This window comes from Pimephales promelas, chromosome 9, assembly GCF_988280905.1.
Source record: "Pimephales promelas chromosome 9, fPimPro1.hap1.1, whole genome shotgun sequence".
NCBI lineage: Eukaryota > Metazoa > Chordata > Actinopteri > Cypriniformes > Leuciscidae > Pimephales > Pimephales promelas.
The window spans coordinates 8,950,447-8,972,931 of record NC_142777.1 but is presented as its reverse complement, the minus strand read 5'-3'; the positions used below and the strand labels follow the sequence as shown (position 1 = coordinate 8,972,931).

The window sequence follows — 22,485 nt, the reverse complement described above, 5'->3', positions numbered from 1 at the left end:
TTAGAGATAAGACTCTTTAGTTTGATTATAATGAAAACAAATCTCACAGAACTACCTGACTAACATTACCCTAGAACTGACTGTAATGTGTTACAGTTAGACCAAAGGTTCTTTTTGCGTTGTATTATTTGCATTAAAGTTGTCCTTTAACGACTAATGCTCAATTGCAACGGAAGTGAATCAATCAAAGCTAACAATAACTTTATTCTAGAGCTGATGTAAAGCCAAAACAATCTCTGTTACTTTAATTTCCTATTATCACTGTAAAGCTGCTTTGAAACAATCTATATTATTAAAAGCGTTATGAAGGTGAAGCGTAAATGAAGGTGACTTGACTTGGTGAATGGAGCCGAACCGACTATATAATCATGTAAACTTCAGTTTTATGTTATACTTTTTTAAAATAATTTACATCCTGAACACAATGTTTTTAATTTAAAAAAAAAAGGATATCAATCTGTGTTGTGGTGTGAGGTCAAGTTTCATTTAGGAATCATCAATGGAGCATGAACGGCACCTAGTGGCCTTTGTTGGTATAGCGGGTCACAAAAAGTTAATCTTTTTAGCTTGTCTCAAATTTGGAACACAACTTATGGCTTTCATTTCATGTAAAAAAAATATATAAAATAAATATATATTCTCTCTAGGCCAAATATATATATAGCCTACACACACACACACACACACACACACACACACACACATATATATATATGAAGAGTTCAGATGCAAAAGCCTCTAAGTGCCATTTGAAATTTTCTTCAAAAATGATCATATTACGGAAGCCAAGCTTGTATATTTAAGTTCAGTAATTTCACTTAAATGGCAATGAGGATTTGATTTTGATTTGATTTGATTTATTATGGATTGGACAGACATAATCCAAAGGATAACATGATAAAGTGTAAACACTTATTTCCAACATGGTCCTTGGTGTTAAAAAAAAGACATACAAACATGTAACTATTATAAGACAAAAATAAAACATTGAGCACAAATCATCCAAAGTAAAAACATTCTAAAACATAAGACACAAGAATAATCAGTCAACTCTAATTAAGAAGATTGGCTACTCTAATCCATAAATAAGCCTTAACTTGATATCTAAAAGCCCCTCTAGTATTTACAGTTTTGAGTGAAAGCGGTAAATCATTCCACAATTTTATTCCTGTGTAAAAAAAAGAACTTTTGGCTGCAGAATTAACACTGGGCACTTTACAAGACCGTACACTGGCCCTAGTGTTATGATTATGCTGGGAATTTACCATTATTACATGGGAGTTTAAATATTTAGGCGCAGAACCATTGATGACTTTATACATGAGATTCAGCTTTAACTGCTCCACTCTGATGTATACTGGTAGCAGACCTACCCTTTTAAAAGCATCTTTACCAATATGAGTCCGGGGAGGTGCATTTAACAGGTAACGGATAGCATTATTTTGTAACACTTGCAGACTGTTTTTAAGTTTTACTGATAGTCCACAGTACCAAGCAGAACAAGCGTAATCAAGATGACATTGAATCAATGATACAACCAGCAATTTCTTGATGTAAAAGTCTAAATGCCTTGTTTTGCGATACAGGAATTTTAATCTACCAGCACACTTAGATAATATTTTGTCAGCAATAGATTTACCAGTTAAGGATTGCTCCGTTAACCCCAAATAAGTAACACTTTTCTGTGATACTATTTCGGTGCCATTGCATGTGACCCTGAGTACATTTGTTCTAGACAACTTCCTTTTAGTTCCAAATAAAATGGACTCAGTTTTACCCAGATGTATTGAAAGTCTGTTGTCTACAAGCCACCTGCTAACACAGTTTAATTCGTTACCTAGCGTCTTCTCGATCAGGCTAACATCATTCCCAGGGACCAACAGTGCAGAGTCATCAGCATATAGAAGCAGCTTACAATTCACAGCAGAGGGCATATCATTGATGTACACTAGAAATAAAAGGGGACCAAGGATTGAACCTTGGGGCACCCCACAAGAGATATCCTGAGGATCTGAAAAGATCCCATTGACATCACATACCTGAGTTCTTCCAGTGAGATAAGATGTGAACCATTTCACAGCAGAGTTTTTAAAGCCAATACTTTGTAGCTTTGATAAGAGTATTGCGTGATTTACAGTATCAAAGGCTTTTTGCCTTTTGATTACCTATTAATTGTCATTTAAGTGAAATTACTGAACTTAAATATACAAGCTTGATAAAAATGGTCATTTTAGAAGAAAATTTCAAATGGCATTTAGAGGCTTTTGCATCTGAACTCTTCATATATATATATATATATATATATTTTTTTTGCCGACATATCTGTGCAAGAAACAAGTGATTCTTCTTTAAAACAAGAATGAGGTTATACTCCAATAACGTTCCAGAGTTACATTCATTTGAATCTCGACATTACCTTTGCAGGTCTACACTCAAACATGGGCGTGACACTTAACAGCTTACATTGTATTTATTATTATTATTATTTTCTTTCCTTTCCATTGTCCGTCAATGCTTCAAACTCCACCCCAGTAGGTGGCGAAAGTGCACCTAAGCTGTTTTGCCAACTGCCATTAATTTCAAAAGAAGAAAAAGAGGACATGTCAACATTGTGGTCCAGTCAGTCAGAGAAGGGAGGGTTTATTCAGTGAGCAGCATCTGGAAGGGCCTCTGCTCTTCACTGTTTAGTTACATCGTGTCTAGTGTCATAACAGACTGAAGTAACGTTAACTGCAGGCTTGTGCTGACAGCTCATACATAAGTTACTCATGATGAACTGATGGAGGAGCTCAGGTAAGAGAAATAAAGCGACAGAAATGTCATTGTAATCGGTCATTGTAGACTCGCTGTGTAATACAGAGTTAATTTGTGAATGTATGTGAACAGACATGCAGAAATACAGAGTCTAAGCGTTTGAAGATGTTCAAGTGTGTTTCTGTTTGCTCCCCGCGGCTTGTTTGTAAAGTGTTTGACGCTGTTTAACACGCATCCATGTGTGTTTGTTTGACTGTAACTCTACTTTCTGTTCTGCCGGCCGGTCATAAGTGAAGGTGACACGGGTGAGCAATGACAGAATGACAGCTCAATCTTATTTGCGTCTCTGACTGGTGCAAAATACAACATTTGCATTTAGCTACCATGGTAACAGTAGCTGTCCTTCGGTTTCGTAGTTTCCATGTAATGCTAAAGTAATTATTTCAATTACTGTAAAAGTGTATTTCAATTACTGAAATTGTCATCGTAGGTGCATGTCCACTGTGAGAGACATAATCTAAAATTTTTTTTTTTTAAAATATGATTTTTAACAATTTATTTGTAAATATAGAAGTATTTGAATGTCTGTCTATCAGCTAGAATTCTGACCCTCAAAGACCTGTTAGTCTACCTTGTGAAAATGTCCACCTCCACTCCATTTATTATCCTAAATTATATGCACCTGTTTGAGTTCGTTAGCTGCATAAAGACACCTGTCCACCCCATACAATCAGTAAGAATCCAACTACTAACATCAAAGAACGTATTGACAAGAAGTGAAAGCCAATAGAACTTTCCATTGCAACACCAGCGCCCAGCAGCAGCCCTACGCTTCCGCCATTTCGGGGTGAAAGCGACTCGGCAGTCATATAATATACATATATTTAGTCCAGTGCAGAGATCATTTTTAGGTTGAAATAATTAGGCTAGGTGATTATTTAACTCACAACAGTTAACTTTATAGCAGTTAAAAAAGAAGTTGCTACTTTGAGACAGGGAAGTTTGAGGATTTAATTCATTATATTACTCTCCAGATTAAGTGTGATAGGTAAGAATAAAGTGATATCAGTTCATAAAGTTATAATAACATAGACCGTTTCCCGGGAGGTACACATAACGTTACTTACAAAAATAAGTTATCAATGAAATAAATTAAGCAAATAAATGTTCTACTAAAATGTAAATGTTTGACAATAAATACGTATATAACAGCAATAGAATAGCTTTACAGTAAAGTTTTTTTTTTTTTTTTGCATTACTAGCCTATCTTATATTAATGACGCAAGACCATGTAAACAAAAAAAACCCCCCAAAAAAACACAGCCAATGTCCAATGTGGCAATTAGTTATATAATGGACACAGCACATCAATGATCATCATGTTTGTAGCATGATCCAGGGGATTAAAACATCCAAAATATATTTCAGGCCTAGTGGAGTTGGTAACTAATAATAGTAGTAAAAGTGTAAAGTTGCATACAATGGAAATACTCACTAATGCAAGAAAAAACTACCTCAAAAAACTGTTATCTGTGCTGTTGTCCAGTAACTCCAGTTGGAATTTTCACCCCGATATGGCTGCCGCGCTACCGAAGCGCCACCTAGTGGCTGTTACCAAAAAAGCATCAGAGTTTTGCCTCTTGTTCTTCTATACTCTTTGCTAACATGGCCAAGAGCTCTCCAACGACACTAGAGACAAAATTGTACACCTCTACAAGGCTGGAAAGGGCTACGGGGAAATTGCCAAGCAGTTTAGTGAAAAAGGTCCACTGTAGGAGCAATCATTAGAAAATGGAAGAAGATAAACATGACTGTCAATCTCCCTTGGACTGGGGCTCCGTGTAAGATCTCACCTCGTGGGGTCTCAATGATCCTAAGAAAGGTGAGAAATCAGCCCAGAACCACACGGGAGGAGCTGGTTAATGACCTGAAAGAGCTGGGACCACTGTTTCCAAGGTTACTGTTGGTAATAAATGGGCCACTGAGCCACGAACCACTGAGCCACTGCCGCCCATATACAGTAAGACTTCATGGTTTGAAGTCATGCATGGCACGGAAGGTTCCCTTGCCTAAACCAGCACATGTCAAGGCCCGTCTTACGTTTGCCAATGACCATTTGGATGATCCACAGAAGTCATGGGAGAAAGTCATGTGGTCAGATGAGACCAAAATATAATTTTTTGTTCATAATTCCACTAACCGTGTTTGGAGGAAGGATGAGTACCATCCCAAGAACATCTCATGTATTGTGAGATTTTGGAGAACAATCTCCTTCCCTCAGTCAGAGCATTGAAGATGGGTCGAGGCTGGGTCTTCCAACATGACAATGACCCGAAAACACACAGCCAGGATAACCAAGGAGTGGCTCTGTGCATATCAAGGTTCTGGCGTGGCCTAGCCATTCTTCAGACCTAAACCCAATAGAGAATCTTTGGAGGGAGCTCAAACTCGGTGTTTCTCAGCGACAGCCCAGAAACCTGACTGATCTAGAGAAGATCTGTGTGGAGGAGTGGGCCAAAATCCCTCTTGCAGTGTGTGCAAACCTGGTGAAAAACTACAGGAAACGTTTGACTTCTGTAATTGCAAACAAAGGCTACTGTACCAAATATTAACATTGATCTTCTCAGGTGTTCAAATACTTATTTGCAACTGTATCATACAAATAAATTGTTAAAAAAAATCATACATTTGTGATATGTACAGTATATATGTATATATAAAACACACACACACACACACACACACACACACATATATATATGTGTGTGTGTGTTTCATAACATACAGTATTACTTGTTATTATATTATGTTTTAATAAATGATTTTTCCCTTCTCTCTATTAAGGCAGGATTAGCTGTAGAAGCAGGACATTTCAGAAATAAAAAAGAAATAAATCAAAACTGCTGCAGCCAATTGCTTTGTTTTCTCAATTATTTCTTATTGTTGTCTTTTTGTGCCATAGTTCAAGGCTTAAAAATGGATGCTTCTCTTCTTGAATCTCCTCTGTCGTCCCCAGCACCACCTGTCCCCACAGCGTTCTCTGCGTCTGGGCACACCATCCATCCGGTGTCCTCTTCTTCAAAGCCTAGCTCCTCCTCTTCAGCAATGACTCCACCCCCACACCTTGCCTCACAGACAGGTCGATCCCAGCTGAATGCAGCCAGCACTGCCTTTCCAGGACAATCATCTTTTCCTCCACAGGGTACAGATTCAGATTCATGTTCGTTATCAACCCGGACTTATGGGAAAATATAACTATTTTATGAGGTGGTGATTAAGCATGAAAGTCCACCCCTAAACATGCCCAAGCACCGCTACAAATTCTAATTCCCATGCATATACAAGTTTTTTTTTTGTTCACCTCAGTTCACTTTTTTTTTGTTTTACTCTAAGTGACACACCAACCAAATTAAGTCAGAGAATACATTAATGATTTGTCAAAAGGTTGTTGAGTTATGTGTATATATATATATATATATATATATATATATTTAGTTAGTTAGTTAGTTAGTTAGTTAGTGCTGTCAAACGATTAAAATATTTAATTGCGATTAATCACATTAATGTCATAGTTAACTCGCCATTACTCGCACTTGATTGCACATTTTTATCTATTATAAATGTCCCTTGATTTCTATTTGTCCCATTATTTTTTCAAATTTTAATGCTCTTATAAACATAGAAAAGTGGATCGGCAGTAAGTTTATTCATAGCTGTGGTATCAATGTGCTTCTGTCTGAAGTCATCCATTGTAAAGCTTATATTGGGCCCAAAGAAATCAAGCCTAACCCTACCAGAGCCTGTGCACATTGTGTCCGAGCCCGGACCGGCCCAGCCTAACACATTAACTGTAATTATGAGCCTGATTTAAACCCAACCTTTTTTTTTTGAGTAGTTCTTCTCAACTACTTTCTATGTTACTTTCTCCCACCCACAACATTTTTGTCCCGCTCCCGCCCGCAAAAAGACTTTTCTTCTGTAGGCTACCTCCAAATACTTTCAGATTAGCCTACGTGTTGCCACCACACACATCACCAGGGTTTGGGAGTAACGGAATACATGTAACGGCATTATGTAATCAGGATACAAAAATCCAGTAACTGTAATTCATTCACAAAAAAACTTAGTAATCAGATTATAGTTACTTTTTGAAAAAAGGGGTATAGACCATTTCAAAAGATGTAAACAACACTGGTCCAGAAGCACTTCCTGTTTCAGTTTTTTAACACTACATAAAAGCAGGGATAAAATACAATCAACAGAACATTTAAAACTGAATCAAAAAGTTAAACAAACATCTTTAAGATGTTTTCTTTACATGTGAAATAAAGAAAATAGTTACAAACTGAAACAGGAAGTGCTTCTGGACCAGTGTTGTTTACATCTTATGAAATGGTCTATACTTTCAGGATTACAGTGGTTTCATTCAAAACTAATTGTAGTGGCAGTGGCACCCAATGTCCGTTTAGTTCTTCTGTACCACCTTTTGAAGTCAGTCAAATTGTAACCAGTATTTGAAACACGAGCAAACCACGATCTTCTTTTTAAATGTTTACTTCTAAAACATAAAACAAAACTGTTACATGGTACGCACGGTCAAAAAACTGTGTTTCTTCCAACGTCTCTAACTTCAAACTAAAACACATCCAATCACTTGCGTTGTGACGTAGTGCGATCTGACTGGAAGCTCAAAATAATTAAATATAATCAGATCTAAACATTACTAAATATACATTTTAAATCCAAAATAACTAAAATAATAATTCTTATAAATCTTCATGAAATATTTTCTTACTATTTTTACTAAATTATTATTTCAGATCAACTAATCCCTATGTGGCTCTTACATTACCCGGCCCCTAATTGGTTAGGCAGGAGGACTAAGCAATTATAAACTTAAACACTAAGAGCCAATCAATTTCTAAATGTCCATAAACTATCAACTTGTTTCTTCTTTCTTCACTCTTCTGACATCGCCTCTTCCAACAAGCACAGTTTATTTATAGGTCTTTCCAGAGTGTTGGTCTTGGTCTTAATCTTCACTCGTCGTACTGTTCCATTGGAATCAGGCAATGTTTCAACAACCTTTCCCATGAGCCAGGAGTTCCGTGGGGAAGAACTATCCACTAGTAACACAACATCTCCTGTCATGAAGTTTCTTCTTGGCTTTAGCCATTTCTGGCGTTCCTGAAGAAGCGTAAGGTATTCACGCATCCATCTAGTCCAAAATAAATCCACAAGATATTGAACTTGCTTCCATCTCTTTCTTGTGTACATATCATTTTTGCTGAAAATCCCTGAAGGCATGCTGGGTTGAGATTTCAACAGTAGTAAATGATTGGGTGTTAGAGGTTCTACATCCTTCACATCATCTGAAACAGTTGTAAGCGGCCTACCGTTGATGATGCTTTCGACCTCACACATTATTGTCAGAAGACAATCATCGTTCACTGCTTGCTCTTTCAGAAGGGAGTTAAGGATTCTTCGCACAGTCCGAATTTGTCTTTCCCAAACCCCGCCTTGGTGCGAAGCAGCTGGGCTATTGAAAATCCACTTTATTCCCTTTGGTTGCAAGGCCTTTTCAATCTTATCATTATCCAGTCGTTGAATGGCTTCTCTCATCTCTCTTTCAGCGGCCACAAAATTTGTGCCGTTATCAGAACGCATGATGGTAACTTGACCTCTTCTGCACATAAAGCGACGAATTGCATTAATGCAGGAGTCTGTGTCAAGGCTATCTGCAACTTCGATATGCACCGCTCTGAGTGTGAGACAAGTGAACATCACGCCATATCTTTTGACTGTACTCCGGCCCCGCTTGACATCAAATGGCCTGAAGAAATCAACACCAGTAAATGTGAAAGGAGGCTTATCTGGCAAGACCCTATCTTGAGGCAGATTTGCCATCTTTTGTTCACCAACCTTTCCATTAATCCTGCGGCACACTGTACATTTGTTGATTATCTTTCGCACTGCGGAATTGGCTTGTGGAATCCAGTACTTGCACCTCAGTTGTGACGAGACGTAATTGCGTCCGCAGTGTCCTGTTTTTTGGTGTATATCTCTCAAAATCAAAGTAGCAACTCTGCTGTGCTTTGAAATAATTGCTGGATGTTTTGCGTTTTCTGGCATGGCAGACTTGTTGAGTCTTCCGCCAACCCTTAAAGTGCCATTGTGAAGAATCGGATCCAATTTAAACAGCTGACTGCTGCGACTAAGCTGTTTACCTTTCTCCAGCACTTTGATTTCTTCTCCAAACTGCTGTCTTTGACTGAATTTGATTATTTCCGATTCTGCGACAACCAGATCATCCAAGGTAAGGGATTTCTTTTCTGTTGCTTTGAATTTCTTCATTTGCTGTTCTAATTGTGATCTTGCCTTTTCAGGGTCCTTCTCAGTTTCCCTGATCTTTCTCGATACTTCCTTTCTTTTCTCTTTCAGTTTCCACAGATTTTCCTTCACCTTTAAAATCCAAGCCACTGATCTTTTTAGTTTATGCCAGTCTGAGTAATAGCTGATAAGCATGTCGATTGGTTCCATGTTTTCTTTAACTTTGATCATGTTGACTGTAGCTATATTCTTGACTTCAGGATCATTTTGAAGGATTTCCTTCCTTCGCACAGGCTGTTCTGACCAATCACATTCATTGTTCAGCAAGAACTCCGGCCCATTGATCCAGGTTCCTCCTTGTGTCAAACTTTTAGCTTTCAGGCCCCTGCTGGCTTGATCTGCGGGATTTTCAGTTGTTCTGACGTACTTCCATTGCGATGGCTTGGTTGCTTCTCGGATCAATGAGATTCTGTTCGTAACAAAGGTTTTGAAACGAGCAGATTCACTGTCAATATATCTCAGCACAGTAGTACTGTCTGTCCAAAAAATTTATTGTTGCAATGGTACTTGAAGCTCTTGATGTAACATCTTGTCTATTTTGACAGCAATAACTGCTGCGGTCAACTCGAGTCTGGGAATGGTGACCAGTTTGAGTGGAGCCACTCTTGCCTTGCCCATGAGGAATGCACAATGCTTCTCACCTTGACTATTCTCTAGCAGCAGATACGACACAGTGCCATATGCGGACTCAGAAGCATCTGAAAATGATGTAACTGTGCTGCTGTAGTGCATCCAAAATCTGTAGGCTTCAAACACCTGCTCACATGGAAGGTAGAGAGGTGACTAACATCTTCAATCCATCTTTTCCAAATTTCAGCGTGTTTTCCGCCAATGTTCTCATCCCATCCATATTGTTCTTTACAAAGATTTTTCAGCAGGAGTTTAGCGGGCAAGATGACCGGAGCCAGAAAGCCAAGGGGGTCGTAGATAGAGTTTACGACTGATAAAATGCCTCTCCTGGTCATCGGCTTGTCTGGCAGCTTTATACTGTAGGTGAAAGTGTCAGTTTCTGTGTCCCACTGTACTCCGAGGGTCCTCTCAACTGGCAAAGCGTCATGTCTTAGATCCAGGTCTTTCACTTTGCTGGCTCTGTGCACTTCAGGAATTGTCATTAACACCTTCCTGCTATTGCTCATCCACTTTGTTAAAGTGAATCCTTCTCTGGCACACAGGGTACGAAGATCTTTAGCCAAGGTCACTGCATCTTCTTCTTTAGCTACACTCTTCAGGCAGTCATCTACGTAGAAGTTGCGCAGAACTGTCTGGACTGCTTCTGGAGATACATCAGCCTTGTGATCTTCAGCAGTTCTTTTTAGTGCATATGAGGCAACACTCGGTGAAGAAGTAGCTGTCAAGTTATCTGGGTTTTTCTTTGCCTCAATGTCTGCCCAAACTTGAAAAGGGCCTCAATCAACTCTGAAGGTGCATGGAATAACTCAAACCATCTGGTTCTTCATCATAGAAGCAGTTTATTGAAAATCTCTCATCATTGACTAGATCTTCTTTTGTACTTGTCTCAATGATAATTCCAGAAGGTTAGCTTAATAACCTACACAGAAACAGATATGTGATACGAGTCACTACAAAGTGCAACTAAAGTACAAACACCATTGTCAAACATTCACAATTTACACAGCAACTTAACAGCAATGTAAATAAAGAAGCTTGTTATGCAGTTAGAAAGTAAAATGCTAAACTACTAGCATTAAACACCTTTCAAACATACACAAAATATGTAGTCATTAAATAAAAATAAGTCTTTGTCCTACCAGTTGCATCTCAAAGTTGATGAAACATTGTGGCTTTTCAACAGTCTTTCTCCTTTGGTTTTTTAAACACCAAAACCCACCAACTTCAGTAGGAGAAGCACATTTGCTGCAAACAAAGTTCCCTCTTGCTCCCAGTAATCACACACACCTGGTGGAGTTTGGAGATGTGGAGTTTCAATGACCAATCAGCTACCTTGATTCTCCCAGGTTGCACCATGTGCTCCCAACCAATAGGCTGCACTCATTTTGATCTTAAATCTTCTTTACCAATGATGAATTTATACTTTTTAACCATGTCTCTTTTTTTTCCTTTTTTTTTTTCTTTCTCTCAAATTCAACTTAACAGTAGCTCCGAAGAGGTGCACAGTCATTCGGAATTCCTCCATAGGCTCGTTCAACTTGCCGTTGGGCCACCAAAGAAAACGCAGCAGGTCTGCATCACGCTCCAGCACCTTGACCTGATAAAACATCGACTCGATGTCCGCCATTATAGCTACTGGCTCTTCACGAAATCTTAAAAGCACACCAATTAACGTGTTGGTCAAGTCAGGTCCTTGAAGCAGTTCGCCGTTCAGTGACCGATCCTGAAACGAAGCTGTGCAGTCAAAGACCACCTGGAGTTTTTGTTTCTTTGGGTGATACACCCCATGATGTGGTATGTAAAATAGCCTGTTGTCGTCACAGTTCAGCTGATGAACTGGAACTTGGACAGCGTAACCTTTTTCAATGATGGTCTCCATGAAGCTCTTGTATTCTTCAAAAAATTCAGGATTCTTCTTGAACTTTTTAAGCAAACTGGCTACACGCTGTTCCGTCACACAACGGTTATTTGGCATTTGGAGCTTCTCATTCCTTAGTGGCAGTCCAATGCTGTAATGCCCATTCTCAAAAACTGTGGTTTTCTGCACAGACTGCAAAAACTGTTTGTCTTCACAAGACATCTCCTCTCGGTCATCGTAATTACGCTCTGGAAAATCAGTATTATACTGTTGGACCAGCAGCTTCTCAATCTCCATCACAGAAACTCTGTTTACTGAAAAGGTAGGCATTTTATTCATTGCATCATTCTGTTCCCTTCTTACAGGCCCATTCACAACCCATCCAATGGCAGTCTTCACAGCATAAGGCCCTCCATCCTCAGCATTAATAACATGCCATGGTTCCATTGCTCTTGAACAATTAGCTCCAATAAGCAGGCCTACATCAGCTTCTATCTCTGGCAAGCGTACTTCATTGAGGTAAGGCCACTTCTGGATATCTGACCTTTTAGGTATGTTCTCGACGTGAACAGGTATGTTGCTATGAGTAAACACCTTAGGTAGATCAATGAACTTGGTGTCTTCCAGCCCACACACTTCCAGGTCTGATATGACGAAACTGTTCATGAGCTTCTGTTCCTCAGGTTTGTCTTGACCCATGGTGCTAAGAAGTATTCGTGTCGGTTTCCCTTTAATGTTTAGTTTCCTTTGCAGGTCTTCTGTGCAAAACGTTGCTGTGCTTCCCGGGTCCAGAAAGGCGTATGTTTCAACACACTTGTCACTCTTTTTCGATTTTATCTTCACCGGTACTATTGACAGCACACATTCTGTTTCTCCAGCCCCTGTGAGACTACAGGACTCTTGCAAAATAGAAACTTGAGCACAGGATACTTCACCTCCATGACGACCATCTTTCTTTTCAGGTGAGACAGAACCTTCTTCCTTTGTTATGTGCAAAATGTCTGGATGTTTCAAAGCACATTCTTTACACTCAATTCTTCTTTTGCAGAATTTGCTAAGATGACCCGGAACTAAGCATCCAAAGCACAAGCCTTTCAGTTTTAAGAAATCCACACGCTCCTTATGTGGTTGGTGTTTGATTTTGCTGCATGAGGCAAGGGTATGTGATTGCTGGCAGTACAAACATGGCTTCTCAAAGGCACTCACAGTTTTAACTGAAATTGTTGGCTTAACATGTGTTTCTTGAGGCCCTTTGCTTTCGGTGAAAACATTTGTTGCGAAACTGCTTCCACGGACCTCTCTTTTTCCTTGATGCTTTTCTTTTTGGTCAATCTTTCCACTTGAGATTGGGCGGCTGTCTGAGATATTTCCAAAGAGGGGATCCATCGCTATTCTAGCTTGGCGGTCAATGTAACTCACCAAATCAGCAAACTTTGCTCTTCTCCCTCTTCGCTCTTTTATGTCAAAAGCTTCAGCACGCCAACGTTCTTTCAGTTTATATGGTAACTTAGACACCACTGTCCGTAAGTTGGTTGGGTTATCCATCTCCTCTAAGAATTCGATGTCTTCCATGGTATTGCGACATCCGATCAAAAACATTGCATAGGCGCTCAATGCTTTCCCGTCGTCAGATTTCACTTGAGGCCATTTGAGTGCTTTATCAATGTACACGCTGGCAATCCGTAATTCATCCCCGTAGTGCTTATGAAGTAGTCGCTTCGCCTCGCAGTATCCTTTGTCTGGCATCATATAAGAACAGCTGCGAACAAGCTCTTGAGGTTCACCAGCCGTGAATTGCTCCAAGTAGTAAAATTTTTCTTTATCATTGCTGGTTTTCTGCTCTATTGCGTGCTCAAACGCCCTCATGAAAGATTTGTACTGTAGTGCATCACCCTTGAACACAGGAATGTCTTTGGTTGGTAGATGAGATAGCTGCTGTTGTTTAACTAGTAGCTCAGTGATTACGTTCTGTTTTTGCATAACCGCTATTATGTCATCACCTTCGTTAGATTGAGCACTAGACACATAATTGAAGACCGGTTGAGATTGACGCATTTGGGAGTGCTGCGTTTGTGGTGGAACATGAGTGTTCGTATTAGCTTGCTGTGGAAGCAGAATGCTAGTTCTTTCCTTCACGTGTCCACCTTGTGGCTTTTGTACTGCTGAATAGCTACTTAAACCATCTTCAGATCTTTCATATTCTTTAAGCACCCTTAATTTTGCTTTACTCTCAGCTAACGCAGTTTCCAGCACTAACTCTTCCTGTTCAGCTTTGATTTTAGCTGCTTCAAACTCAAGCTGTTGCATTTTCTTTAGTGCTGCAGCACGTTCGAGCAGGGCTGCATGTTCCGCTTCCTGTCTAGCTCTTGCTGACGATACTCGTGACGCAGCAGAGGTGCGACTGATTTGTGATCCACGTGTGCTGGCACGTGTGGCCCCTACCTGTGAAACACTGTCACTTGGTTTAACTGTTTCTTGCAGAAAATCAACCACATTTTCTTTTTGCAGCTCCTTTTCTACTGGCAGTACGGGTTCATGCTCAGCTGCAATCCAATTTTTCGTCGTTTTCATAAATCCTCTAATTACTGCCATTTTGGGTTCAAACCAGATCTCTTGATCAGCTGTTTTTTCATCTTCAATCAAAAGATTTGCCACTTCGTTATTGAGACGGTTGAACTCATCTAGTGATGTCGCAAAATCATTTTCCATCATGTATTTCACTCTTTGTAAATTTTGAGCATCACTCATCATTGATTCTAACTACTTCTTTTTGCTTGTCAGAATTCCTAATGTTCTTCTTCTCATTGCAATGCACCTCTGCAATCTCTCTTCTAATCCCTTCTCTGTCAGCTTATGTGACCTTCCCCTTTTCATTGTATCCTCAAAACATCTTTGTTCATCTTCTTCAGCCATCTTACAAGTAGGAGAGTTAATGCTTTAGTTGTACGCAAACGTTTCAAACACTTTCTTCAAAGTTTTCTAGATAAACCGAGTGCAAAACAACTTCTTAAAGATCGCCATAACTCCACATTGACTGAATCAGAGCTTGCAATAAGCATACGTTTTACAGGGGGAAGTTGTTCGACCTTTTTTTCTTTTTTCTTTTTCAAAACTCACTCATTATCTTCGTGCATCCGTATCACGTCCTTAGAAGAAAAAAGTACTCACTTCAACGCGCGCCGCGCGGTTACCTCACTTCTCTGTTGACTGACAAGTCGACCAGCCGTTAGCTACCGATTAGTGCATGCAGATCCGTGTCGCGGGTCTCTTGAAGAAACTGTCCCGGTTCTGTCACTTGTTTGCAGCGCTAAAGTCCAATCCGCTGCTTCTCCTTGAACAACGCCATCGTCGATATCCAGTTAATCCAGCGCCGTTAGTATTAGCGAGTTTTTTGACTAATGTAGCAGTGGCACCCAATGTCCGTTTAGTTCTTCTGTACCACCTTTTGAAGTCAGTCAAATTGTAACCAGTATTTGAAACACGAGCAAACCACGATCTTCTTTTTAAATGTTTACTTCTAAAACATAAAACAAAACTGTTACATGGTACGCACGGTCAAAAAACTGTGTTGCTTCCAACGTCTCTAACTTCAAACTAAAACACATCCAATCACTTGCGTTGTGACGTAGTGCGATCTGACTGGAAGCTCAAAATAATTAAATATAATCAGATCTAAACATTACTAAATATACATTTTAAATCCAAAATAACTAAAATAATAATTCTTATAACTCTTCATGAAATATTTTCTTACTATTTTTACTAAATTATTATTTCAGATGAACTAATCCCTATGTGGCTCTTACACTAATTAAATCTGTATTTTGGCATAATAACAATATATTAAGCGTTGCTTGATTAATGACTCACGACACGAGTCACGTGTGCCACCAGCTGGTGACTGCGCAAAATAACAGCCCTCAACAACAATCTGCTTGGACACAGATGCTCGTTGTTGCTAGAAACGATGCTGCCCATGGGTAAAAATGCTTTAATTTCTTGGAAATTTCTTGGATTTCTTGGAATTTAGTACCTAAAATGTCCTTTCATAATACATATATAATCTCTTCTCAGTCTCACTTAAGGAGATGTGCGCTGCTAGATAACATAGGGGAACTGTCACTGCCAACGGCCCAAGTTCAGTCAGGCAAATTAAGAAAGATCATGACTTTAGTCAACATGTAGGCCTATTTTAAAATAAACTAATACAGTATGTAGATTGTGTAGAATTTTTAAATGTTGTGTTTTTATTATTTCCTTGTAGCATGTTAGTTCAAAATAATCTGTAATAACATACTGTAGCCACTAGATATCTGTATAGCCCTTTAAATATATATTCAGGGCTGTGAAATTCTTAATAAATAAAAGTTGTTTTTTTTTTAAATAATATCTGTCCTTTAAGTAATCCAAAATAAATCTGTTACATTACTTTCATATTGTGGTACTTGGATTACGTTACTGAATACTTTTTTTTATGAAGTCATTTGTAACTGTAACGGAATACATTTTTAAAGTAACACTCCCAAGCCTGCACATCAGCATAACGGCTCCTGATAAATTATTTGTTATTAAAGCATTATTTAACACACAAACCACTGTTACAATATAAAAGCAAGCAGACTACTGCATGCATGGTTTGGCGTGACTGAATGCGCTCCCTTAAAAATTCCTAAAAAGCTGACATCAGTTCATCGTGATCTTACACATCTCTGTTATTATCAATGAAACTGACTGCACAATGAATGGCTACATTGCTCAACGCTGCAAACAAGAAACTCTGGCCTGTAAATCGTTTCTATTTTGTTTTAGTAGTTCTTTTGCTTTTCTGCAACATATGAATACAAATGTTTTATTCCTAGATGTTTCTAGTTTGCGAGAGTCCCGCAAAGTGTTCTATTCTCTATATTCTCCCGCAACCCGCACACACCGCTCGCACTCGGTCATCAAATCTAGGTCTAGGGATGTTGGGGCATAAAGTCAATGGAGAACGTTACTAGTTGTTGCAACAGCATGTGAAAACTACAAAGTTTGCCAGGCCAAAAAGAGTGTTAATCTTGTGTTAATATATATATATATATATATATATATATATATATATTTAAAGTGTTTTTGGAAATCTGTTTTGATCAAATTAATTACAAACTGGTTTGCTATAATATGCAATTATAGACTACTGGTTTTCTAAATTGAATTGAATGCCTTTATTGTCATTGCACTTAGCTGTACAATGAAATTCTTACGTGTAACTCCTTGTGGTAAAATAAACACAAAAGCACAATGCAAAACACTAAGTAAAGATAACACAAAACAAACAATTCAACTTGGCTGCAATAAATAGAAAAATAAGCAGTAGAAAGTACATTGCACAATCCCATGTGAATAAACAATGTACACAGTCCATACTTATACATACATATTTGTTGTGACAGTACAATAATGTACACAGTCCATACTTATACATACATATTTGTTGTGACAGTACAATAAGGTACAATTATGCTGTTTGTGTGTGTGTTTTTTTTTTCCATTTTCCTGGTGAAATCCCAGAGGACCTAAGCATTGATGATCTTAAACAGAGGGCAAAGAATGGGGATCCAAAAGCACAGACCGAGGTCTGAATGCCACAAAAACACACTTGCACAATAAATTGTTTTAGTCATTTGAAAACTTACACTGTTGTTGGACAGGTTGGTAGATATTACCTGAGATTAGCCGAGCAAGAAGACGAAGAAGTAAATTCTGTCACCGCGGTAACATGGCTACTCCAGGCGGCGAAAAATGGACAGAAAGATGCAGTGAAGCTGCTACGACACTGCCTTCATGACAGGAGAGGTAAAGCAGATACCTATGCTCTAGATGAGGGTTAAATTAATTGATGAAAAATGCAACTAGAATTGCCTGTGACAGACTGGTACAGTGTCTTTTGTAACTGGTAGTGAGCTGTTACTCTGTGTTAAATCCTATAGTAGGGCAGTCCTTTACAAAAAGCCTCATTTGTGTGGGGGTGTCCGGGTTTTACACTTGATACTTTAATAAAGCAGTAGGGATGAGTCATGATTTTTGCATATTCGATTTGTTGATTTAATTATAGAATATCAAATAGATCATGTGATTATTGTCTAAAAAAAAATCCCTATGTTTTCGGTGCTGACGCCGTGTTCAAGTAACCAGAGGGTGACGCTGCCAATAATGCAAAAGCTGTCACAAGGAACTGGCAAAAGTAATGCTTATGAATGTTTTAAATATAGCAAGGAGACATTTTAACAATTGTTTATTAGTGTCTGTGTCGGCTTCAATAGTGACTGCAGTAGTTAACGCGCCTATAGAGAGAAATGCTCTTTTCATTAGCAGAGAATAGTCGGTTTGTTTCTTTTCGTTTTGAATTGTTTAGTTTAAAAATTGAGCTATCTGCCGCCAACACGGTCTCATCAGCGATCTGCTCAGCTGAGCTGCATCAGTGCATCTGCTGTTCATCTCCCCTCGCTGCTAATGACTACGCTCAAATCAGGACACCCTATTTAAGCAGATTCAATTCGCTCCTAACTGCTCGCTGCTCGCTCTCTGCAACCCAGATCCTCCTTGTTGTGTATAACGTGGCATTTGCTTTTCTGTCATCGTTGCTGCTCTGTTCATATTAAACTGTGAGCGTTCCCTAATGCTGCTGCTGAACTCCCTGAACAGAGCCATACCACCAAATTTTAATTATAAACTTGAATTGCATTTATTCAATACGGTTGCCTAATCATTTATTGTCATGTGTTCTTGACTTAATGGACCTAACAGAATTAGACATTTTTAAGCTTTCTGTATATTTCTCGTGTCTGTGAAGCAGCTTAAGTTTCGGTTCATTTATGAGAAGAGCTCCAGTTCACAAGCAATGCAATCTCGCCGGCGCCTCCATGTCCTGATTATATTGTCCGCTATATTTGCTTCTTATTTATTAAACCCAGGCAATTGGTTGATAAAACATTGATTAAAAATAAGATACAAATGATACAAAACTAAATTATTTTTTTAGAAAGACTTTCTATAAAACAAAACTTAATGAAGTGGTCAAAATCATGTCTGACCCACATATACATATACCCACACACATATGTCTCCCGATATATTGTGGCATCTTGCAACACATCCTGCCTTTTGGGAGATGTGGACTGGATAAAAATACCTAAAAAAATAAAACATGACTTGAATAAGGCCATTAGTGGCATTTTTGAGTCATGCTCTTCACAAACTAGGCCTATGTTTTATTTCCTGTTTCCATATTGTGAATAATAAATGTGTATCATTTTAATTTGCTTGTTACACAATTGAATCTAACTTTATTGTAATAATTATTGTAATAATTATTTGATGTAGACTACTTTTATACTTTTTAAGCTAGCTGTTGAGAGAAAATGGCACTATCAAAGTGTCTAAAGAAGAAAGTTGACAGCAAAAATAGCCATACAAAGAATAATGAAAAGACAACTATGTGTTCATCCTACTTAATTTTGTAAATGCAAAGCCGGTGTGTCTTATCTGCAACGACAACCCGATCACACTAAATGCGTCTCTATAGCACGCATAGTTTTTATCGTGCAATTTATACAGGAAAAATAGTTTTTACGTGCATGTGATATGCATAGGTAGGTTTAGTAGTGGTGTCGGGTGTGTGTGTGTGTGTTTTATACATTGGGTAGGATTAGTGATGTGGGGTGCGTGTTTATTACACGCAATAAAGTGCGTATCAAATGCACGCGAAAACTGCTTTTCATATGCACGTAAAAACTCATTTTCGTGTATAAATTGCAAGATAAACACAACGCATGCTATAGAGATGCATTTAATATAATATTAGACATTTCATGACGGTTATTTTAGAGGTGTGTCTAGCGATTCATAGACTCTTTTGAATGTCTTTCAGAACTTTTCAGGCTGCGGCGCGGGCCAGATATTAATGCCAGTTGCCGACCCCTAATCTAGATTGTAAACGTATGACATCCTTTTCTCTGTACTTACATTTAGACTGACTTGTGTGTGTTTTTTTTGTGTGTATGTGCGTGCGTGTTTTTTTTTTTTGTGTGTGTGCATGCCAGGCATCACAGCTGAGAACAGAGAGGAGGTGTGTTCCCTGGCATGTGAATCTCGTTTTCAGCGCAATGTCAGGAAAGCAGCTCTGCTCATGTACTGGAAACTAAATCCAGAGAGGAAGAAAAACATCACTGCCTCTGAACTTCTGGAAAATGTCAGCCAGATCAACACTGAGACAGGTGAAACTTATGTTGTTGTGACAAGCCTGTAGGCAGGGGGCTTCGGACATTTTTTTTTTTTTTTTTGTGTGTGATTTTTGTCATCATTGTTTTAATCAATGCTTGTGACAAATATTCTGGGTTGCTGTTTCAAATTAATATGATCATTGTAGCTGGAGGTGTGTGTGTGTGTGTGTGTGTGTGTGCCGCATGTGCAAAATAAAATGGCACAAAATAGCATAGGCTAAGCCAGCGCTGGCATTTGAAAAAAATAAAACACAAGGCTACGTCTGGAATTATACATGCAAATACATTTAAAATGATGAAGTCTTAGCCTACTTACAGATTGTGGCCCAACAACTGTTGCCTCTTGTTTTAAAGTCGGAACTGCTTCATGTTTTAGTAACAGTTTCTTGTTGAATCCGGCATTGAACTCGTGGAGATTCTGGAAGCTGTCTTCCGTAAATGCGCAGCACAGAGAGCTAGATTACGATCGTCATTTTCAGGAACATAATCAAACATAAATTGTATCCATTGTTGAGGAAGTAGAGCATCCATGGGAAGCCCAAACACAGAAGACCTGACAGCTGCGTGAACAATACACTAGACGAGTCGACGTGCCTCAGAAATATGCGCACACCATTTTCTGCATATTCTGAGGGAGAAGTTGATGCAAATGTGTTTGTTAGTGACGTACCATAACCCAGCTGTAGTCCCAATCGAGTCGTTTTTGTAGGCAAAATACTTCCTGATTTTTAAAAGACGATATCTCTGCTTACACTGAACTTTCAGCGCTGCAACTTTGCAGATACTGTTCATGCACCAACAGCAACATTACACACAATTTAAAATGAAAAAAGTGAAAACGCAGTCAACCCCCCCTTTATACTATGTTGGTCATTTAACAAAATTGCAGTATTTAAAACAACTCTGACCGTTTTCTGACTTTTTTTAAGTGAGAGAGCGAATCCACGCTTTTACGTTCAATGGGCTATAGCACGGTTGCCTCCGCATTTATTTACTCATTTGCTCGCTCCACATAAACCAACCCCTCAGTTTGCCAAGAAGAACTTGTGCGCCATCATTTGGATGGATGTTTGACTACATGCAAGTATTTGAATTGTCGTTAAGCCAGGCCTGTCAATCAATTTTAAAAATATACGACACTGCGGTTCTAATGCCCTGTTTTTAATCGAATTTTATTAACAACTTTGTAACAACGGGATTGTTGGCTAAATAACACAATTTTAGTAAAAGTCAATGGGAGAATTTCATTGATAATCTGTTATAAATCTGTTAGCCATCGGTAAATTTTACCGTCACCTTTCTGTCTTTCACTGTCCTGACAAGAACGTCGGTCTCATCGGCTGTGAACGCTCCTGGCGCGCGCCTGGTAAACCCGCCGTTATAATAACAATTCGTCATGCAACATGCGCGCCTGATCTTAAAGGGTATATTGGATGGCGCTCGGATTGGTTTATTTCATGTTACGCCCAAACCACACCTATGAATAATGAAGCTACTTCAGACCAACCCCTTTTAGATTTGCACCAGGCGCAAGAGGCATTTATCCCCCCGGGAAAATAGCAACAGCGCCGGGACCCGCCCACAAAGTTACTTGCGCCATGCGCTTTGACACTTGCGTTTCAGATCGTTAAAATAGGGCCCATGGAGTCACGTTCACGTATGCAATCCGTAATACGTCATTCCCTGCCCCAATAAAGACGTAACTTTACATGAATGAAATAAAACAGACATGAATGAGTGCATGTTGAAAATAAAAGTGCTGAATTTAATTATCTATCTGTTGTATTTGTTCACCAGTCTCGAAAAAAAACTTTGTTCATATTGCTGAGCACTCACTGGGTTGATGATCAGGAATGTTCAGAATCAGGCCACTGAATGAAACTTTTGACAAGATTATCTTGTTTAAACACTCTATTATTATCATTTACTATAGCAATTATTATATGCATGCGCGCGATCGCATTTAAGTAGTCTGTTAGTTCTGTGTAATGCATAGATAAACGGCACTTTGTCAGAAAGCATTTCATGATCTAGACCAGCGGTCGGGAACCTATAAATGGCTCGTGAGCCACACCTGGCTCTTTGGTAAAAATCATGTGGCTCGCGATGATCACCCTTTACCAACAAACGAGCGATACAAAAAATAAGACCCATCAATACAGGTCGTCTCTCAACAGAAAAATCTGCCAGTTATAATTCCCTTGTAGCACAATCTACCGAAGTTAGTTAAACGTTTATGATAATTAAATTCTTGAAGCGGCAAAAGTGCGTATTCAGTGCTGGTCGCCCTCACGAGTGTTACAGTCATCAGAGAAATCAACTTGTCTCTGTGATAACCCACCGCTCCTGCACTGGGATTCAAACAGCTGCAGCTTTTTTAAGTTTTTTAAAACGATTCTGTTTTAAGTTATTAATAACCAAAATTGAAGGAATAAAAAAGAGCAGGATGTGCTTTATAATGAAAAGAAATATTAAAAGCACGATAAGTCACGAAAGAGAACGGAATTACTGGCAGGATGCTGTGTGCGCGCGCTCCGAGCGCAACACGGAAAAGCAGAGTAGGCCTTTATCTTCAGTTGTGCACCAAAACGGCCA

At 38.9% G+C, this 22,485-nt stretch overlaps 1 protein-coding gene across 3 annotated transcripts in view; it reads left to right on the top strand.

The window, feature by feature from the left end:
- Nucleotides 1-2,586: 2,586 nt before the first annotated feature.
- wfs1b (Wolfram syndrome 1b (wolframin)) overlaps nucleotides 2,587-22,485 on the top strand; it is an 80,512-nt gene continuing 60,613 nt past the window's right edge. Inside the window, exons 1-5 of one of the 3 annotated variants that reach the window (XM_039650651.2) lie at nucleotides 2,588-2,793; nucleotides 5,771-5,956; nucleotides 17,180-17,244; nucleotides 17,320-17,464; nucleotides 19,711-19,884. In XM_039650651.2, coding sequence (XP_039506585.1) covers nucleotides 5,860-5,956; nucleotides 17,180-17,244; nucleotides 17,320-17,464; nucleotides 19,711-19,884 — 481 coding nt within the window. In that variant the 5' untranslated portion in view covers nucleotides 2,588-2,793; nucleotides 5,771-5,859. Of the gene's footprint in view, nucleotides 2,794-5,716; nucleotides 5,957-17,179; nucleotides 17,245-17,319; nucleotides 17,465-19,710; nucleotides 19,885-22,485 lie in introns of all 3 variants that reach the window. The other 2 variants (XM_039650650.2, XM_089134725.1) reach the window with 2 other exon arrangements.